This window comes from Rosa chinensis, chromosome 2 (genome assembly GCF_002994745.2).
Source record: "Rosa chinensis cultivar Old Blush chromosome 2, RchiOBHm-V2, whole genome shotgun sequence".
NCBI lineage: Eukaryota > Viridiplantae > Streptophyta > Magnoliopsida > Rosales > Rosaceae > Rosa > Rosa chinensis.
In genome coordinates, this window is record NC_037089.1 from 34,387,629 (window position 1) to 34,406,887 (window position 19,259).

Genomic DNA, 19,259 nt, shown 5'->3' on the forward strand with positions numbered 1-19,259 from the left:
GCATCAAAATATGGTCATCCTCACTATGGTTCAATGTGCCAAAACCTTATCAATCAGTCATTTAATACTTTAAATAACTCAATATAAACATTTGATTCAAGTTATACAATTTCCAGAATGTATACATAAATTGTAAGTATCACAAGAATCAAACAACCTGCAATAATTAATAATCTGATCAAAAAAACAATTGAATAGAATTTTATTGATTGATAAAATTCAAATGATAACTAAAACAAAATCAGTTCTCAAGTATAGAACTAAACTAAAGAAAATCATAAACTCAGATCTTGAAAACAAAATTTCCATGTCAAGAACTCCCACTTAGAACTGCAATGCTCCCACTATGTCTATGCATCCAGAGTTGGTAGAATGCCAATGTTCTTGGCATGAGTCTGAAAAGCCACAATGGTCAGAGGCTTAGTGAAGGGATCTGCCAACTGTTTTAAGGTATGTATTTTCACTATCTGCAGCTCCTTATGCTTGACTCTTTCTCTGACACTGTAGTACTTTAGGTCTAAATGCTTAGAGTTGGTAGACCTCTTATTATTCTTCGTAAAATACACTGCAGCAGAGTTGTCACAATAAATTCTCAAGGGCCTATCAACTATAGAGCTAACCAATTTAGTTTGTTCCAGAAAGTTTTTCAGCCATAAACCTTGACAAGTTGCCTCATAAATGGCAATATATTCTACCATCATTGTTGAGGTGGCTGTCTGAGTTTGTTTGACACTTTTCCAGGCTATAGCACCACCAGCTAGCATAAAAACATATCATGAGGTTGACTTTCCAGAATCAAAGTATTGACCTGCAAAGTCTGCATCCGAGTATCCTTCTACTTCAAGCTCATTTACCCTTCTATAAACCAAACAATAATTTTTGGTTTTCTGTAAATATCTCAAGACTTTCTTTCCTGCAATCCAGTGCTCATGGCCTGGATTGGACTGAAACCTTGCTAAAATGCCTACTGCATAGGCTAAGTTTGGCCTTGTACAGACTTGAGCATACATTAGGCTACTTACATTTCTAGGACACTGGCTCTTATTTAACTTGTGACCTTTAGACATTAGAACATGTCCTGAAGAACAATTTTGCATATCAAATCTCTTCAACACTTTGGAGATGTAACTTTGCTGAGATAGTCCCAGAAGATGCTTAGTTCTATCTCTGTGTATTTCTATTCCTAAGACGTATGACGCTTCCCACAAATCTTTCATATCAAAGTGATTTGATAGAAAGATTTTAGTGTCATGCAATAAACCAATGTCAGTGCTAGCAAGTAGAATTTCATCCACATAGAGAACAAGAAAGATAAAATGCCTACCACTTGTCTTCATAGAAACGCACTCATCAACTAAATTTTCAATAAAGCCAAAGGAACTGATGACAGAGTCAAATTTGAGATACCATTGCCTAGAGGCCTGTTTTAATCCATATATAGACTTATTTAGCTTGCATACTCCCAGGTTCAACAAAACCCTCGGGCTGTTTCATGTAAATTTCCTCATCTAAATCACCATTTAGAAAGGCTATTTTTACATCCATTTGATGTAACTTCATGTCATAATGAGCTACTAGAGCCATTATGATCCTAAAAGCATCCTTTGTCGAAACTGGTGAGAAGGTTTCATTGAAATCTATCCCCTCTTTCTGTGTGAATCCCTTTGCTACAAGCCCAGCTTTATACCTTTCTATTGAACCATCTACGCATCTTTTGGTTTTATAGACCCACTTGCAGCCAATTGCCTTTTGATTCTGAACTGGTTCTACTAATTCCCACACTTCTTTGTCATACATAGATTTAATTTCAGCTTGCATTGCCTCATGCCACATCACACTCTCATGACTTTCAACTGCCTGTTTATAACTAAAAGGATCATTGTCATCATAAAATTCTAAATCAGCTTCTTGCAAATAAATTTCATACTCTTGAGGGTTGATGGCAGGTTTCCCGATTCTCTTAGATCTTCTCAATACCTGATTGTTATTTTCTACTTGAGGTTGCACTACAACTGCATCTTCCAAGTTATCAGGTTGGGGATCAACTTCTTGAGCTACATTAACTTGGTTTTGGTCATTTTGAACTGGTTCTATTGCTGTAGTTTGTGGGTGTAAAACAGGTTCAGTATTAACATCAAGGCTCAAGGGCTGTGCAAGCAACAAATCTGGTTCATCTTCCGGAATCTCTTGAAATTCAAGCTCTAAGTCCTCATAGGCATGTGTATGGTTTATTTCATCCAGAAAAACTGCTCTGTTTGTTTCTATAATTTTAGTACTATGGCTGGGACAATAAAATTTATAGCCAAAAGACCTCTCAGGATAACCAACAAAATAAGCTGATATGGTTTTGGGGTCTAATTTTCCAGCTTGAGGGTTATAAATTCTAGCTTCAGCTTTGCATCCCCAAACGTGTATGTGATTTACACTAGGCTTTCTGTTTTTCCACAGCTCATAGGGTGTTTTGGGAACAGTTTTGCTAGGTGTTCGGTTGATTAAATAATTGGCAGTTTTTAATGCTTCTCCCCAGAGAAATCTAGGCAAACCTGTCGTACACATCATACTTCTAATCATGTTAAGAAGGGATCGATTTCTTCTCTCAGAAATGCCATTTGACTCAGGTGTGCTAGGTGTGGTATATTGGGCTTGAATTCCATGTTTTTCTAAGTATAAAGAAAAAGAGCCTTTCTACAGTCCTGCCTCAGTATATCTACCATAGTATTCTCCTCCCCTATCAGACCTTACTGCTTTTATTTGCTTCCCCAATTCCTTTTCTACTTCTGTTATGTAAATAATAAACTTTTCTAAAGCTTTGTTGTAAAACGATAGTAAAAGAATTTGAGAGAGGGAGAGTTTAGACACCAAGAATGAAGTATGAGAAATGGAGTGATTCTATTCATCTCACAATGAGGTTTATATATGAGTACCTCAGGTTTACAAAAGGTAACTATTTAACGATTACATCAATCACTCGTCTGATTACAATCAATCAATCGCTAATTATATTCTATTAATCACCAATCAATCTTAATTGGCGTATATCACGCAACACTAATTGCTATTACATGAATAGCCACATTAATATTTACAACACTCCCCCTTGGATATTCCATGTCAATAGTGTTGCCCCTGCTATGCGCTTCTAAGTTGCCTCGTCAAAAACCTTGCCAAGTAATAAAAACCCTGTGGGAAAAACAACCTTGGTCGAAGGAGAAAAAGAGCACAACGCGCTTGAGTGTGGAGTAGTAGTATCACAGCTTCAGAGATAGGTGGAGTCATCTTATCAACACCATAAGTAGGTAGTATGTCTACGAGAGGGATGCATTAGAATTGGTACACCAAAACCTTGCCCGGTAAACCCAGTGGGAGAAACCCGTGGTCGAAGGAAAAAGATGAGCAAATGCATATATATGTTGAATCAAAGCATCTTCTGGATGAAGTAAGTGGGGTGACCATGCTAAAGATGTGCCTCGTCAAAACCTTGCCAGGTAACAAAACCCAGTGGGATAAAATAACCCTGGTAGAAGGACAAAAAGAGTACACGATGGTCAAACGAGTATGCTTCATGATACTCCCCCTGATTTCGACTCCCCCTGAAAATTACATGTTAGGTAATTCAGATAGTTTACGTAGACCAATACCTTGGACATGCTTCTGGAATGTAGACTTTGGTAGTGACTTGGTGAAGAGGTTTGCACGATTGTCTTCAAATCAAATCTGCTTAACTTCAATCTTCTGATGCTCCTGTTATTGCTAATTAAAGGAGAACTTCTGTACAATATGTTTGGTGTTGTCTCATTTGATGAAACTTGTCTTTATCTGCTCTATGTAAGCAGCATTATCTTCGTAGATAATGGTTGGTTCATCAGTGGTGGAATGCAGTCCACATGTGCTTCGAACATGCTTTGTAACGGTTTTTAGCCATGTACATTCACATACTGCTTCGTGAAGAGCTAGTATCTCAGCATGATTTGAAGAGGAAGCAACAAGTGTATATTTCATAGACCTCCAAGAAATTGCAGTATTCCCAATGGTAAAGACATAACCAGTTTGGGAATGTGCCTTGTGCGGGTCTGATAGATAGTCTATATCAGCATATTCAACAAGGCGAGCATCATTCTGAGGATCAAGGGGGTTTGATCGATTCCTTGATGCATAGGGATAGAATAAGTCCATATCTGTCATACCTTTAAGGTAGCGAAAAATGTCTTTTATGCCATTCCAGTGGCAGCGTGTTGGCGCAGAGCTATATCTAGCTAACAAGTTCACATCAAATGAGATGTCCTATCTAGGGCATTAAGTCAAGTACAATAATGCGCCTATTGCACTTAGATATGGGACTTCTGGCACCAATATCTCTTCGTTATCATATGCAGGACGATATGGTTCTCTCTAGACTTCAAACGACCATGGGTGTGCTTGCTTTTATCCTCATTAAAGCATCTTAACATCTTCTGGATGTAATTTGGTTGATGGACCAAAATTTCATCTGCACTATGCTCGGGCTCCAGGTCGAGACAATAATTTGTTCTCCCAAGGCCTTTCATCTCAAATTCCAACTTCAGGTGCTTTGCGGTTTCCTTGATCTCTTCAGGAGTATCAATCAAATTCATGTCATTGACATAGACCGCCACAATTCCAAACTAGGAACTTGTTTTCTTAATAAACACGCATGGGCATAGTTTATTATTCACATATCCCATCCCAATTAAATATTCACTTAGACGGTTATACCACCTCCGTCTGGATTGTTTCAATCCATAAAGTGAACGCCTGAAAACTAATGGAGAGCGTGTTCCGTGGTATAGAACTATTTGCATCGGGCATATTAAGTCCTTCCAGAGCTTTTATGTATATCTCTGTATCGTGATCCCCATAGAGATAAGTTACGACCACATTCATAAGCTGCATATTCAGTTTTTTGGAAACTACCAAACTGATAAGGTAGCGGAACGTTATGACATCCATTATGGGAGAATACGCCTCCTCGTAATCAATCACAGGGAGTTGAGAAAATTCTTGCGCCACTAGATGAGCCTTGTGTATCACAATCTCATTTTTCTCATTACGCTTCCTTACAAATACCCATTTAAATTCTACGGGTTTAACTTGGGGAGGTGTAGGAACAATAGGTCCAAACACCTTTCTCTTTATCAAGGAATCTAATTCGACCTGGATTGCTTATTTCCTTTTTGACCAGTCGTCTCTTCGTTGAATTTGATCAACAAAGAAAGGTTCGAGGTCATCGCATATTATAGTTTTGGTGGCCACCGCAAATACTAATATATCATCGATGATAATCTCAATCCGATTCCAGATCTCACTAAATTTACCGAGATTTCTCTATTCTCGGGAGTGGGTTCAAATGTTGGAGCGTCCCCCAACATCGTCTCTTCTAGGACAGACCCATAATCCGGATTTATCTCATGAGATGAATAGGTTTCAGATTGCGATGTCAAGAGGATTCGTTTGTGCCAAGTTTACCCTCTTCTAGGGAAAAGAATCCTAAAAACCTAATAGTCTACCTCACTTCAGGGCAGGGACATATGACTGGTTAGCCGCCATGGTTGAACTTCGTCGATCTAGGACGACACATCCTACAGGGACGTCTATCCTTGCAGGCACATTTGCAGCAGGTATATATGATCTCGTCACTTTAGCTAGATCAGAGAAAGCGTCTGGCATATTTTGGGCTACACTCTGTATATCTATAATTCTCCACACTTCATTATCACATTGTGCTGTTCGGGGATCAAGATGAGACATAGTGGGGACATTCAACGTTAATTCACGTCGTTTATCAGGAACAGTAACGTTCTTATCTCCCCCTAACGGCGGGAAGACTGTCTCATCAAAGTGACAATCCGCAAATCTAGTGGTAAAGAGATCGCCTGTCAAGGGCTCGAAAGAGCACATAATGGATGGGATTCATAATCGACATGTTTGCCCATCCTTTGTTAAGGACCCAATTTTGTACATTGTGACGGCATAATTGGCACGAGGACGGCATACCCAAATGTGCGTAAGTGCGAAACATCAGGTTCATACCCAGTCACCAGCTATAACGAGGAGTAAGGTTGGTATCAGTGGGCCTCAACAGCACCAACATAGCTGCATGCAAGATTGCATAGCTCCATGCAGAAATTAGAAGCTTGGTGTGCATTACCAAGATTCTATTTGCGAGACCATCTTGGGTGTGAACATAGGGAACTATATGTTCAGCATCAACCCCAAAGGATATACAATAATCATCAAAAGACTTCGATGTAAACTCTCCGGTATTATCAAGTCTTATGGACTTTATGGGATAATTCGAGTGGTGAACCCTCAATTTCATGATCTGGGCGAGAGTTTAGCAAAAGCAGCGTTTTCTTGTGGACAATAGTGTTACATGTGATCACTTTGTCGATACATCAACCAAAACCATTAATATTTAACTGGTCCACATGGTGGTTGGATATGTCCACAAATTTCCCTTGCATTCTGTGCAGAAAAATGGTGGTGTATGTACTAGTCTTTGCCTATGATGGTCTAGTATTAAATATTCTTAACGAGTATGGCATAGTGTGTCATTATATACAGGACCCTTATTCAGAAGGGGATGCACCTGCGATGAGTTGAGGATACGGTGAATCATACTGTGACATGGGTGTCCCAAACGGTCATGCCATAGCAAGTAGTTGCTTGAATTAGTTAGCTTCTAGCTAACAGATTTCAATTTCTCCAATGTACGCTTCTGGCCGCACACTCAGAGGTTATGCAGGGCTTTTCCACTCATTTTTCTCAGTGGTTTCAACGTGGTGACTGTTGGTTCAAATATCCTTAACACTCAATAACGTTCTTCTGGAACGTGGAGATTATAAGGCCTCATTAATGGTAGGTTCAGTACCATTAGACAACATACTGTGGGTTTTGCTATAACCCTCTATCAGGTAGGATTGGCCTGATACGGTTGTCACAGAGGTATGAATGGACAATAAGTTTGAAAAATATCTCCGATCTGGGAGTATGGTGTGTGTAATAGCACTTTTAACCAGACAACAAACTTCCCCACAAAATATGGCTATTCATTTATTTAATTCAATGGATCACATGTGTAAATAAGTTTATTGAATTAAATATATTCGAACATAACCACATTTTCATAATCCAAAATAATTGAAAACATAAATCATCAAAATCTGAAGATGTTTCATTCATTAAGATGAAAATATGGCACAAGGGGCCAATTATACCCATGTCTTCGAGTTCTAATTCTCGGTATGTTTAGTAACTGCTTGAAAATCCATGATCTCTAGTATGGAATCGATAGAAAATTACCCTTCAATAAAGTTGGTATTTCGAGTTCCGCGACCGGCGTAATATTCATCTACTGTTTCGGCTATCGCACAACAGGTGCGGAACCAGCAGTCAATTCCTCCACATCGATAACAAAGATCATGCTGATTCTGGTGGCGGCGGGCCGAACCAGTGTTCCTTTCCACTTTGGCTTGTTAGGCAGGGGCACTATAACATGGGGCCATGTTTTGGGCCGGTTATATGGGCCATTTATGGGCCCACCTCTCTTTACTTGTCTAAAAAGATCAGACTCTTTGTCCCTTCCACGGTCACAATATCTCCTTTCGAGATTAGGTTTGCGATGAGCAACATCAATTCCTTCAAGCAAAAGTGCTGCTCAGGTACCGATGGGCTTGGCTTGATCATTCCTCAACAGGAGGCTGTTGTTCATTTCAGTGAGCAACAAGATAGTGATCAATTCTGAGAATTAATAAAGTGACTCTCCTTGTATTCTTTTGGGCAGATGGGCTTGTTCAATATCTTGCTAATCATGTCTTGCTTTAGGCAAGAAAATGGTCATTTGGTGGTTAAAGTACTCTTCCAGAGTGACCCAAAGAGTCTGTGGATCCTCTTCATCGGATACTCAACTTGGAGTGCTTTCTTCATATGTTTCTTTATGAACATTATGGCACTCGCCTTAAAACCCTTAGTGACGACATTGTCATGAGTATCGATTGTTGATCTCATATTCTTTGTAGTCAGATGAATTTTCACATCTTGAGTCCACTTTAGATAGTTTCTTCCGGAAACCTCTAAAGCAACAAAGTCAAACATGTAGAGATTTGACATTTCTTATAGGAAAGGAACAAATAATATTAGTGCTTTGGGTAATATCATCCATAAGCAAGTAATGAGAACTTCAGGTCTTATAACATGGTATGAAAAATCGGATTAGACATGTAAAATCTACTGGTTTTATCATGTGTGGTAAATTTATGAAGGAAACTTCAAGTTTCTTAAATGGCATTATCAAAACTACAAGTTCGATATATGTATGAACTACGGGTTCATTTAGAACTTCTAGTTCATTAGGTACTTGCATTTTCTACACATATATTCTAGTGTGAAAATTTAGGCAAGTAACACAATAATATTGAATAAAGTAAATTGTAATAATATCTCACAAATTGGATAAATAAAAATCACAAATCAATTGAGATATTAATTGCATGCTAGTAATATAACAGATTAATTATCATACAATTATGTAAATAAATGCTTCTGGCAATTAATTACACATATTAGATATGGAGAATCTATTTACAATATGAAATCATTTTTCCTTTTATTTTTGATTCTGCTGGACCAAAGAAGGAGTGGGCTTGATAGTGAAGCTTATCGAGCTTAGTCTGCGGGCTCGTGACCTAGGCTTTCATGTGCTGGTCAAAGAGTATGTGAGGCTTGCTGGGCTGCTAGGTCCTGCTGAGGGAGAGTGGGCTTGCTGGGCTCAAACTGGTCTGCCAATTGAATACGACCAGGTAAGGAAGGATGAGGTTTAGGTGGAGCGAGGCTCACTTAAGTATACGGCCTCATCTGAACCTTGCCTAGACATCGCATCCAACTGGATGAGCCTAGTTTGAGAAGATTCATAACTTTTGTCATGGCAACATGTGATGAGCTTCTGTTCTGGTCTTGCAACTTGGGCTTGAGCTTCTGGCTCGGATTTGTTATTGTGACTTTGGGCTTGATTTGAGCTTCTGACTCAGCCTCATTTAATATTCACCATTAACCTGTCCTTTTTTTTTTCTTAAATGCTTCTGGCATTAACGCTTCATTAACCCCATAAATATTACATAATCATTATGGCAATAAACTTAATGTACAACATTAAGAAATTGTAATGAAGTAAATAAATATCATAAAGTCAATAATGAAATCATTATGGTGATGAGCGTAATATACGGCATTAACAAGAAATGATGCACATTATTATGGCAATGATTTGAATAAACGCTTCTGGCATTATAGTAATATTAAATAGGAATCCTACATGTCAATGTGTCATGGTATATGTCAATCAAATCCAAAAACATAAACAAATATATAGGACAGATATATATGTATCAACCAAATAAATTAATAAAGTAAATTTGGGGGTTCATGCATCATGGTGATTGTTCATATAATCAAGTTTGAAAATATGAATTAAAATTAGAATTTGGAAAACATTACTTGATGAAGAGCGGATGAATCTTCAGTTTATATGTGCAGAACTGAGAAGGTTGTCTTCTCAGCCAATCCAAGAACTATTCGCCTCTTCTGGATAGCTCCCACTTCGAATGGTGTAAAGGTCTCAAAACGACTCTAATAAGGCTGAAATTTGGAGGGCAGATAGAAGAGGCAGAGACGAACAACTTTGATGAAGGAAAGATTTTGATCTGAGGTCCCGATCAAGAGGTTTCAGGGTGTGCAAACAGGCTGCAGCAGGGGGTTTTTTTTTCTTTGGCTAGGGCTTGAGTTAGAGCTTCGTGCTGATAATGTGTTGTAAAACGATAGTAAAAGAATTTGAGAGAGGGAGAGTTTAGACACCAAGAATGAAGTATGAGAAATGGAGTGATTCTATTCATCTCACAAGTTTATATAGGAGTACCTCAGGTTTACAAAAGGTAACTATTTAACGATTACATCAATCACTCGTCTGATTACAATCAATCAATCACTAATTATATTCTATTAATCACCAATCAATCTTAATTGGCGTATATCACGCAACACTAATTGCTATTACATGAATAGCCACATTAATATTTACAACAAGCTTGGGATTTTTCAGACAATAAATAAACATAACAGAACCTGGTTCCATCATTTATGAAGGTAATGAAGTACCTATTTCCACATATAGTTCTATTGGCAAATGGTCCACATATGTCAGTGTGGATGAGCTGCAAGGCTTTAGTGTCTCTATTTGTGCTCTTCTTTCTAGACTTAGTCAGTTTTCCCTTAATGCATTCAATACAAGTATCAAAATCAGACCAGTCCAATTCCGGTAAAAGGTTTCCCTTTTCCATTCTTTTCAATCTTTCTTTTGAAATGTGTGCAAGTCTCCTGTGCCAAAGATAAGCAGATTTTTCACTGAATTTTCTTTTCTTGTTTAAACTGTTTCTTTCATTTTTGATCGATAAAACATCGTGGTAGAGAACAATCAAGCATCCAATAATTATCAACAAAAGAAGCAGAAGCAAGATAACCAGAAGCATGAGAGATTTTTATTCCTTCAAGGTTGATGAAAAAAGTACATCCATTCCTAACCAAACAAGCTACTGAAATTAACTTCCTCGTCATAGAGGGAATATAAAAAACGTTTTCCAAAACATAACTAAGGCCTGATCTTAAAGAAAGCTTGACTGTGCCTACTGCCTTCACAGCCACTCCCATGTCGTTTCCTGCTGAGATGTTCAACTCACTTCTCTTTGGGGCCCTCTTTGTTAGAAAGTCCTACACACAATTAGTAATATGAATGGGTGAAGTTGTATCCAAAAACTAGGAGCTAGATGAATTATCTATGGCATTAACCTCAATAGAGAAAACTGAACTAAGACACTTTCCCTTCTTTACAAGCCAATCCTTGAAACCTTTGCAATTCTTCTTAATATGCCCCTCTTTCTTACAAAAGAAACATTTAAAATTTCCAAGTCTTTTATCCTTGCCTACAACCTTTTTAGGAGCAAGGTTTGATTTCTTAACCCCACTGGTTCCCTCACCAGAAGTTGCTGCAGAACTAGAAGCTCTAGACTTCCACTTACCCTTCTGCTTACCCATCAGATTAACAAAAAAAATACTCTCTCTCTTGTGCAGCTCTTCTTCTTACACGCATATAGCAATCAGCTCATTCAAATCCCACTGCTCTTTCTGTGCAAAATATGCAGTCCTCAAGGCCCCAAAACTAGCAAGTAGGTTCTTAAGGCAAGGTGAACAATGAAAGCATCTGGAAAAATAATGTCTAAATTTGCCAATCTAGTTGTGATCTGGATAATTTTCATAATATGCTCCCTTATACTCCCTGATGAATCATACTTAGTGCTCAGCAGCTTATCAAGTAATAGAGAAATCTCAGCCTTAGCATTTTCAGTAAATTTTTCCCCTATTGCAGTCATAAAATCCAATGCATTCTCAGGCTCGACAACACTACCTCTAACAATAGGCGACATGGTATGTTTCAGGATAAGTTTGGCCATTCTGTTTGCTCGTAACCACTCTCTATTCTTAGCAACCAAAGCCTCATCACTTTGAGCATCAATTTCAGGTTGAGGTTCAGTCAAGCAAATATCAATTCCTTGCAGTCTTAAGTAAAGCTCGACATGTTCTTTCCACTTTTTAAAGTTTGAGCCATTCAAAGGCTCAATATTGGACAATGGAATCCCAGAGTTCAAGGCTGAAAACAAAATAAAAGAAAAAAGTTTAGTTTTCCGTCAAAACATAATTTGTTTGAAAAATGTGAAATATGCAAACTGCTCAAAATTCAATGCATATAAGATTTCAAACAAAACATAGAATGCAATCATTCAATCACGGGAAACATAAATAGCCCCAAAGCACATTCAAATGAAGAACTTGACCTGTTGGCCAAAAGATAATTCATTTACTGAAAATTTACTTAATTGTAAAACTGAAAATTTAGGAACTAAAGCATCACCAAACAGTCAACACATGTTTGCAAGAAGAAAAGTTGGATCACTGAATATAGTTCCAAAAAGATCATGATACACTGTTTTGATTTTAAGAACATAAAAGTCAATCCTTCTGTTGAAGATACATTCAAATTCTAAAAATCAAAGACACAATTTTGGTTCTGCAACTAAATGATTAACAAGACTAATATCATGACAGGCTGATGTTACAACATATATCAAAACATAATTTTGCAATCCGGAACTAATAGTTGTCGTTGCAAGTTTTAGTATAAAACACAACCATTCTTTATATCAGAATTTTAGTGAACAAGACACATGAATGTTACTGGGAGTTTTTCTTGTTCAAAAATAAATTCCATTGTACAAGAAAAGCAAGTATACATATAATGCATTCAAAACATGAGTTATAGATAAATAGAAACACTAGAATCACCACTCAAATTCAGCAATTTCAATCGGACAAGGCATCGGAAATCATATAATCAAGCAGCCCATAAGTGAATTTCATCCGGTCACCATTTACTCTAGCCTAGGTGCACGCCGGGAATGCAAACTAAGGTTCTTGTATTCAATTTCAATCATAGATATATAAAATCGAGTTCTTGAAACGAAAACCTAACCGGTCGCTCCCACGCTACAAAATAGAGGAAATCAAAAACAAAAAATCTTACAAAAAGGTTCCAGATTACATACTTGTATGGCATCAAGGATCAATTTTAATCAGAGACAGCAAATTTGGCAGAATTGAAGAATTTCTCTATGAAAACCTAAAACCCCAAAACTGCAAATAAAAGGGGGTGACCGTTGTACGGTCAATTTTGGGGTTCCTTTTCTGAAACGCGCGTATGCGCTTGTGCCAGGCCGGGTCAAGAGAGAGTTGGGCCAAGTGCTTAAGGTTTTGGCCCAGTTCCGAAAACAAATTGATTTCAATCAGAAAAACATATTGCAAGGAATCCTAATTTTGTGAAACATAATTCGGTTTATTAACATGCAATCCTTAGCTCTGATACCAATTGTTAACTTAAAGATAAAACCTGAAGATCATACAATTGCATATTAGATAAACACAATAGACATACAAAACAAGGATAACACATCAATCATGATATAAGTGCATGAAGAAAACAATTTGTGAACGTCTTGCAGGCTGAAGACCAATACCAGCTTGTGATGAAAAGGAGGCCATTGCTGAAGAACAAGAATTTCTAGAAATAAGAAGAGCTTCTATGATTCTCTCAATAACTCACAACTATCTATGGGGCTAGATTACCTGAATGCTCGTAACAAGAGAGGTCACAGGGACCTTGTTTATATAGTGAAGGCTAATGTATTCTATTCGAACTGCTACACTATATGTTTATCTGATGATATTTACTTGGTTACCAAGTTGTTTGGACTTCTTCTTATGTTAGTGTGATTCTTATCACAAACACAATTATACAAAGACTAGGAATCATAGTTCATCTTGGATACTCATACTGCAAGTTATAACACGTTGTCATATCCAAAGAGAATTGTATTCATGTTCAACTTTGTTCTTACAATATAACCGAAGCATTCTTTCCCCTACTCTAGTTTCTTTTAACTAATCATCTAACAAACTCATTCTTCTCTTAGCTGGAAATGATATAACGTCCACAGTTAAGTCCCTGCAATTTGACTTGGGAACAATCCTAACAGCCACAAAGAAGTTTTCTGGTGATAACAAGTTCAGTGAAGGTGGATTTGGTGAAGTTTTCAAGGTATGAAAATATTGATTTTTCTTGAGGAAGGAGCTACTGCTGCATCAGTAAAGGAAGGAATCAGAATGAGTCAATGAGTTGATTTGGATGATTTGTGTAATCTGTCATAATTTTTTAGATACATAAGTGCTTGATTGTAGGCCTAGAATTGTGGATCGTGTAGTTGTGCACTTTGTATAAAATCTGTATCTTCATACTGTAAATGATAAGAAAATATTCCTCAATTATTGTTTCTCTTGATGGTATTAGAGCATGATCTGAGACCTAAAACGTGAGAACAGCCACACCATATCAGAATTTTCAAATGAAAGACTTCATGTCAGGGGACGAAGAACGCCAAGTCATTGAACAAGGCAAAACTTTGACTACGCTAAAGATGCTAGAACCATGGGAAAATTCCAATCAGCCTTTGTTCATTCATCACTCAGATCAGCTCGGAGCCGTTCTCGTGGCACAGCCCTTAGTGGAAGACAATTACACCACCTGGGCTCATTCGATGAGCATGGCTCTTATGATTAAAAACAAAAAGGGTTTCAGCGATGGAACCATTCAAAGATCAACCCAGAGAGTTGAAGAACAACTACAATGGGACCGTTGCAACACATTGGTTAAAACTTGGCTGCTGGGTTCTATGTCGAAAGAAATATCCAGCAGCGTCACCCACTGCAAGACTGCAAGAGGTATGTGGCAAGAGTTACAGGAGAGATTTTCTCACACTAACACAGTGCAGTTGTTCCATATCGAAAATGCCATTCATGATTGTGAGCAAGGAACAAGTTCTGTCACTTCTTTCTTTACCAAACTCAAAAGCTTATGGGATGAGAAGGATATGCTATGCGAAATTACTCCCTGCATTTGTGAAGCTTCTAAGGAAATTAAGGCTTACATGGACACGCAGAAGACCATGAAATTCTTAATGGGTCTCAACGACAACTATGCAACAATCAGGAGCAGAGTAGTAAACATGGAGCCTTTTCCTACAGTAAACAAGGCTTATTCAATGGCACTCCGCCACGAGAAGCAAGCTGAGTTGTCCTCCGGAAAAGCCTTGGCACAGCCAGAAGCCACTGCGTTTGCCGTGAGGAGAGGCAACTGTGAAAATGAAGATGGAGAAGGAGTAGTAAAGTGTGAGAAGTGTAACAAGACAAATCATTCTACCAGGAATTGTCGTGCACATCTCAAATGCACTTTCTGCAATGGTAGATACCATACCTTTGAATATTGTCGAAGAAGGAAGGCTATCATGAGAGGGTTAAGGAAGCTCTAAGGTAAACAATGCGGTCTCATTCAATGACAAGACGGAGACTGCTATGAATTTCCCCTTCTCTTAGGAAGATTGCCAACAATTGCTGGGTCTCATCCACAAAAACAAGGCTGGTATCACTACTGTTAATCAAGTTGGTAATGTTCCCAATTATGAGGAACTCTCAGGTAAAGCATTGCACCTCTCTCAAAGTGGTAAAGAAACCATATGGATACTAGATAGTGGAGCTAGTGACCACATAGTCTATCACACCAGTCTCCTTATATCATTTAAACCTGTTGCCAATCGTTTTGTTAAATTACTAGATGGAACTACCACACGAGTCACGCATATTGGCAAAGTCGTTTTCTCTTCTCATTTTGTTCTCCATAATGTTCTTTGTCTCCCATTCTTTTATTTGAACCTGATCTCTATTAGTAAATTGGCTTATGACTCCTTTTACATTACCATATTTCTCAACCAAATTTGTTTCATACAAGACCTATGATCGGGGAGGATGATTGGGACGGGAACAGAGAGGGAAGGACTCTACTGCCTCGACTTGATCAAGAAAGGAACATGTCATGCCGTTCATAGTCGCACTCAAAGTTTTTGGCACCAAAGGCTCGGTCACCCTTCGAGCAAAGTTTCTGTATTATTTCCCTTTCCTGCAAATAAGGCTTGTGATATAAGCAACTGTTCTGTATGTCCTCTGGCTAAACAAACCAGAATGCCTTTTCCTTTGCATGTTAATTCTAGTGAATCTCCTTTTGAATTAATTCATGTTGATATTTGGGGTGGGTACCATATTCCTACATACACTGGTGCACAATATTTCCTCACCATGGTTGACAATCAAACTAGGTGCACTTGGGTGTATTTAATGAAACACAAGTCAAAAGCACGCAGTCTCCTAGTCAACTTCATTCAACTAGTTGAAAATCAATTTGGTAAAAGAATCAAGTGTTTTTGGATGTTTGTGTTTTGCGTCCACACATCCTCACAAACCATCAAAATTTGATGCCCGTTTCACCAAGTGTATTTTCTTGGGTTATCCCCACGGTAAAAAGGGATATAGAGTTTATGATTTAGAGAAACAAAAGGTCTTGGTTTCACGTGATGTAGTGTTTTATGAGGATTCTTTTCCTTTTCAATCTACTTATCATTCACACTCTACAAATCACGATCCCATTTTCTTGCCACAAATAGCTCCATCATCTTTTGATCATGAGATCTCACCAGACACTCAAAATTCTCTTCCTATAAATCCTCCAACTGACCTAACATCTAGTCCAAACACATCATCCGAGTCAATCATTCCTTTGAATATGGAATCATCATCAGAGTCTGTCATTCCTTCATCACCGCTCACTAATTCTGCTCCTATGCCTCCGTCACAATCACCACCAATACGTCGCTCTAGCAGACCTACCAAAACACCATCCTTTCTTCAAGATTTCCACGTCGAAGATGCTCTTCCCTCTCGGCCTGCACAATCGTCTTCAACGAACAAGGCTCCTCAAGGTACTGCCCACTCTCTTTCTAATGTATTGTCTTATACTAGACTTTCCCCTAACCATCGAGCTTTTACCACTAAACTCACCATACAAAAAGAACCAACCTCATTTTTGTAGGCAGTTAAATGTCCACAATGGAGAGAGGCGATGCACAAAGAGATTCAAGCTCTTTAGTCTAATCATACCTGGAGTTTGGTCTCACTTCCATCGACCAAACGACCCATCGGTTGCAAGTGGGTTTACAAGATTAAACTCAACCCGGATGGGTCTGTTGAAAGATATAAGGCTCGCTTGGTCGCTAAGGGATACAGTCAGATAGAGGGCGTGGACTATAGGGAAACATTTTCCCCTGTTGCTAAGTTAACAATAGTACGAGTTCTTCTCAGCCTTGCAGCTATGAAGGGTTGGCACTTACACCAACTCGACGTGAACAATGCATTTTTGAATGGTGATCTTTATGAAGAAGTCTATATGCAGCTTCCTCCTGGTTTCGAACGAAAGGGGGAGACAAGAGTGTGCAAGTTACACAAATCAATTTATAGCCTAAAGCAGGCCTCACGACAATGGTTCGTCAAACTTTCAAGTGCACTCAAATCTGCCGAGTTTCACCAATCATGGTCAGATTACTCTCTGTTCGTCCGAAACTATCAAGGAAGGTTTACAGTTTTATTAGTTTATGTGGATGATGTGATACTGGCAGGGAACAGCTTGGATGGCATTTTGAAAACTAAACAATTCCTTTTAAGTTGTTTTAAGTTGAAAGACATGGGGCAACTTAAATACTTTTTGGGAATAGAAGTGGCGAGATAAAAGAAAGGAATTGCATTATGTTAGAGCAAATATGCTTCGGAGATCCTTGAAGACACAGGTTTCCTTGGTGCCAAGCCCTCACATTTCCCAGTTGAGCAAGGTTTATCACTCACTCAAGCAGATGGAAGTTTGTTAAGTGATCCTTCTCAATATCGCAGGCTCGTAGGGCGGCTCATATATCTGACCATTACAAGACCAGATCTTGTTTACGCTGTCCATATATTGAGTCAGTTTATGGACAAACCACAGCAACCACACCTTGAGGCAGCGCAAAAGGTTTTGAGGTATGTCAAGCAAATGCCAGGTCAAGGAATTCTGCTGCCTTCCACGGGTTCATTAGAGTTGAAAGCGTTTTGCGACGCTGATTGGGCTCGATGCAGAGACACGAGGAGGTCCGTGTCAGGATATTGCGTGCTCCTTGGAAATGCTCCTATTTCATGGAAGACAAAGAAACAAAGCACTGGGGAACGCTCTAGTGCTGAGGCAGAATATCGATCAATGGCGACAGCGTGTTGTGAAATAACTTGGCTGCGTAGCATATTGCGTGATTTGAACATACATCACAAGCAACCAGTTAAGTTATATTGTGACAATCTTGCTGCAATTAATATAGCTTCGAACCCAGTGTTTCATGAGCGTACCAAGCACATAGAGATTGACTGTCATGTGGTGCGTGAGAAAGTGCAAAGATGAGTGATCAAAACAGCGCACATTAGAACCAAGGAGCAGCCAGCTGATCTGTTTACTAAACCAGTGAGTGCAGCACAGTTTAAAGCTTTACTTGGCAAGTTGAGTGTAATTAACATACACTCCAACTTAAGGGGGAGTCTTGAGGAAGGAGCTACTGCTGCATCAGTAAAGGAAGGAATCAGAATGAGTCAATGAGTTGATTTGGATGATTTGTGTAATCTGTCATAATTGTTTAGATACATAAGTGCTTGATTGTAGGCCTAGAATTGTGGATCGTGTAGTTGTGCACTTTGTATAAAATTTGTATCTTCATATTGTAAATGATAAGAAAATATTCCTCAATTATTGTTTCTCTTGATTTTAAATCCTCTGTCCTTCCTAAGAAATCTAAGGATATATAATTATTTCCTATTTGAGGCTTATTAGTAAAATTTCAAATTACATTACAATTGTAGACCAGAAAATTACAGAATTTTCAAGGCAGTTCTAAAACAGCATGAAAAGATTTAGTTCAAGATATATGTAGAAATAATATTTCTAAGCTTAAGATGGGCATGGAAAAGGAATTGATTGGATAAACTGAGCACTTTATATATACTTTTCAGGGAACCCTTGATAATGGACAAGAAACAGCAGTGAAGAGACTGTCAAAAAGTTCCGGACAAGGTGTACGAGAATTTAAGAATGAGGTTGTATTGGTTGCCAAGCTTCAACATCGAAATCTTGTCAGGCTTCTGGGATTTTGTTTGGAAGGAGAAGAGACCATACTTTGTCTATGAATGGCGGAGCTAGGATTTCAGAATGGAGTGGGCTAAAAAAATTTTAATAAAAGTTTACTAATTCTTTTAATTTTTTTTAAGTTTTACAAACCACATCTTAAACACATATCAAACAATCAAATAGTTAACTGATTAAAACAAATCAACATTATAACATTTGATAGAAGTTTGATAACAAAAGTCTAAGACAAAATAACATACCTACTCAAATTGCACCATACGCTCTTGAATAGAAGCAAAATCTTTAATTATTGAATCTGTATCATAATTCTCGGCCAACTCTCTTTCAATGTGGACAATTAAATTAACAGCCAAAAAGTCATTCTCCATCTTGTTGCGCAATATTGTTTTGATACGTTTCATAGGTGAAAATGCTCTTTCTACTCATAATGTACCTCATCATGGTGTGCTAAAGAATGTGCAAAAGATCATATAACCAAGAGGAATAGAGGATGAGCTTGTACCTGAAGGGTGAAGAGGTTAAGAGGGAGAACAGTGGTCGACAGATT

The 19,259-nt window shown here is 38.3% G+C and overlaps 1 protein-coding gene across 1 annotated transcript; it reads right to left on the reverse strand.

Moving 5' to 3' along the window:
* Positions 1–11,207: 11,207 nt before the first annotated feature.
* On the reverse strand, positions 11,208–13,155 carry LOC112184188. Its single transcript, XM_024322459.1, has 2 exons — positions 13,131–13,155; positions 11,208–11,710 (listed from the first exon to the last, which is right to left on the reverse strand). The coding sequence occupies exons 1-2, from the start codon at positions 13,153–13,155 to the stop codon at positions 11,208–11,210; spliced, it is 528 nt and encodes a 175-aa protein (XP_024178227.1).
* Positions 13,156–19,259: the final 6,104 nt, after the last annotated feature.

Coding starts and splice junctions, on each gene's coding strand:
- LOC112184188 (XM_024322459.1), bottom strand. CDS start 13,155: ATGGCCTCCTTTTCATCACAAGCTG. Junction 11,711..13,130: donor CTCCTTTTCATCACAAGCTG/GTATTGGTCTTC, acceptor TTTTGTTTTCAG/CCTTGAACTCTGGGATTCCA.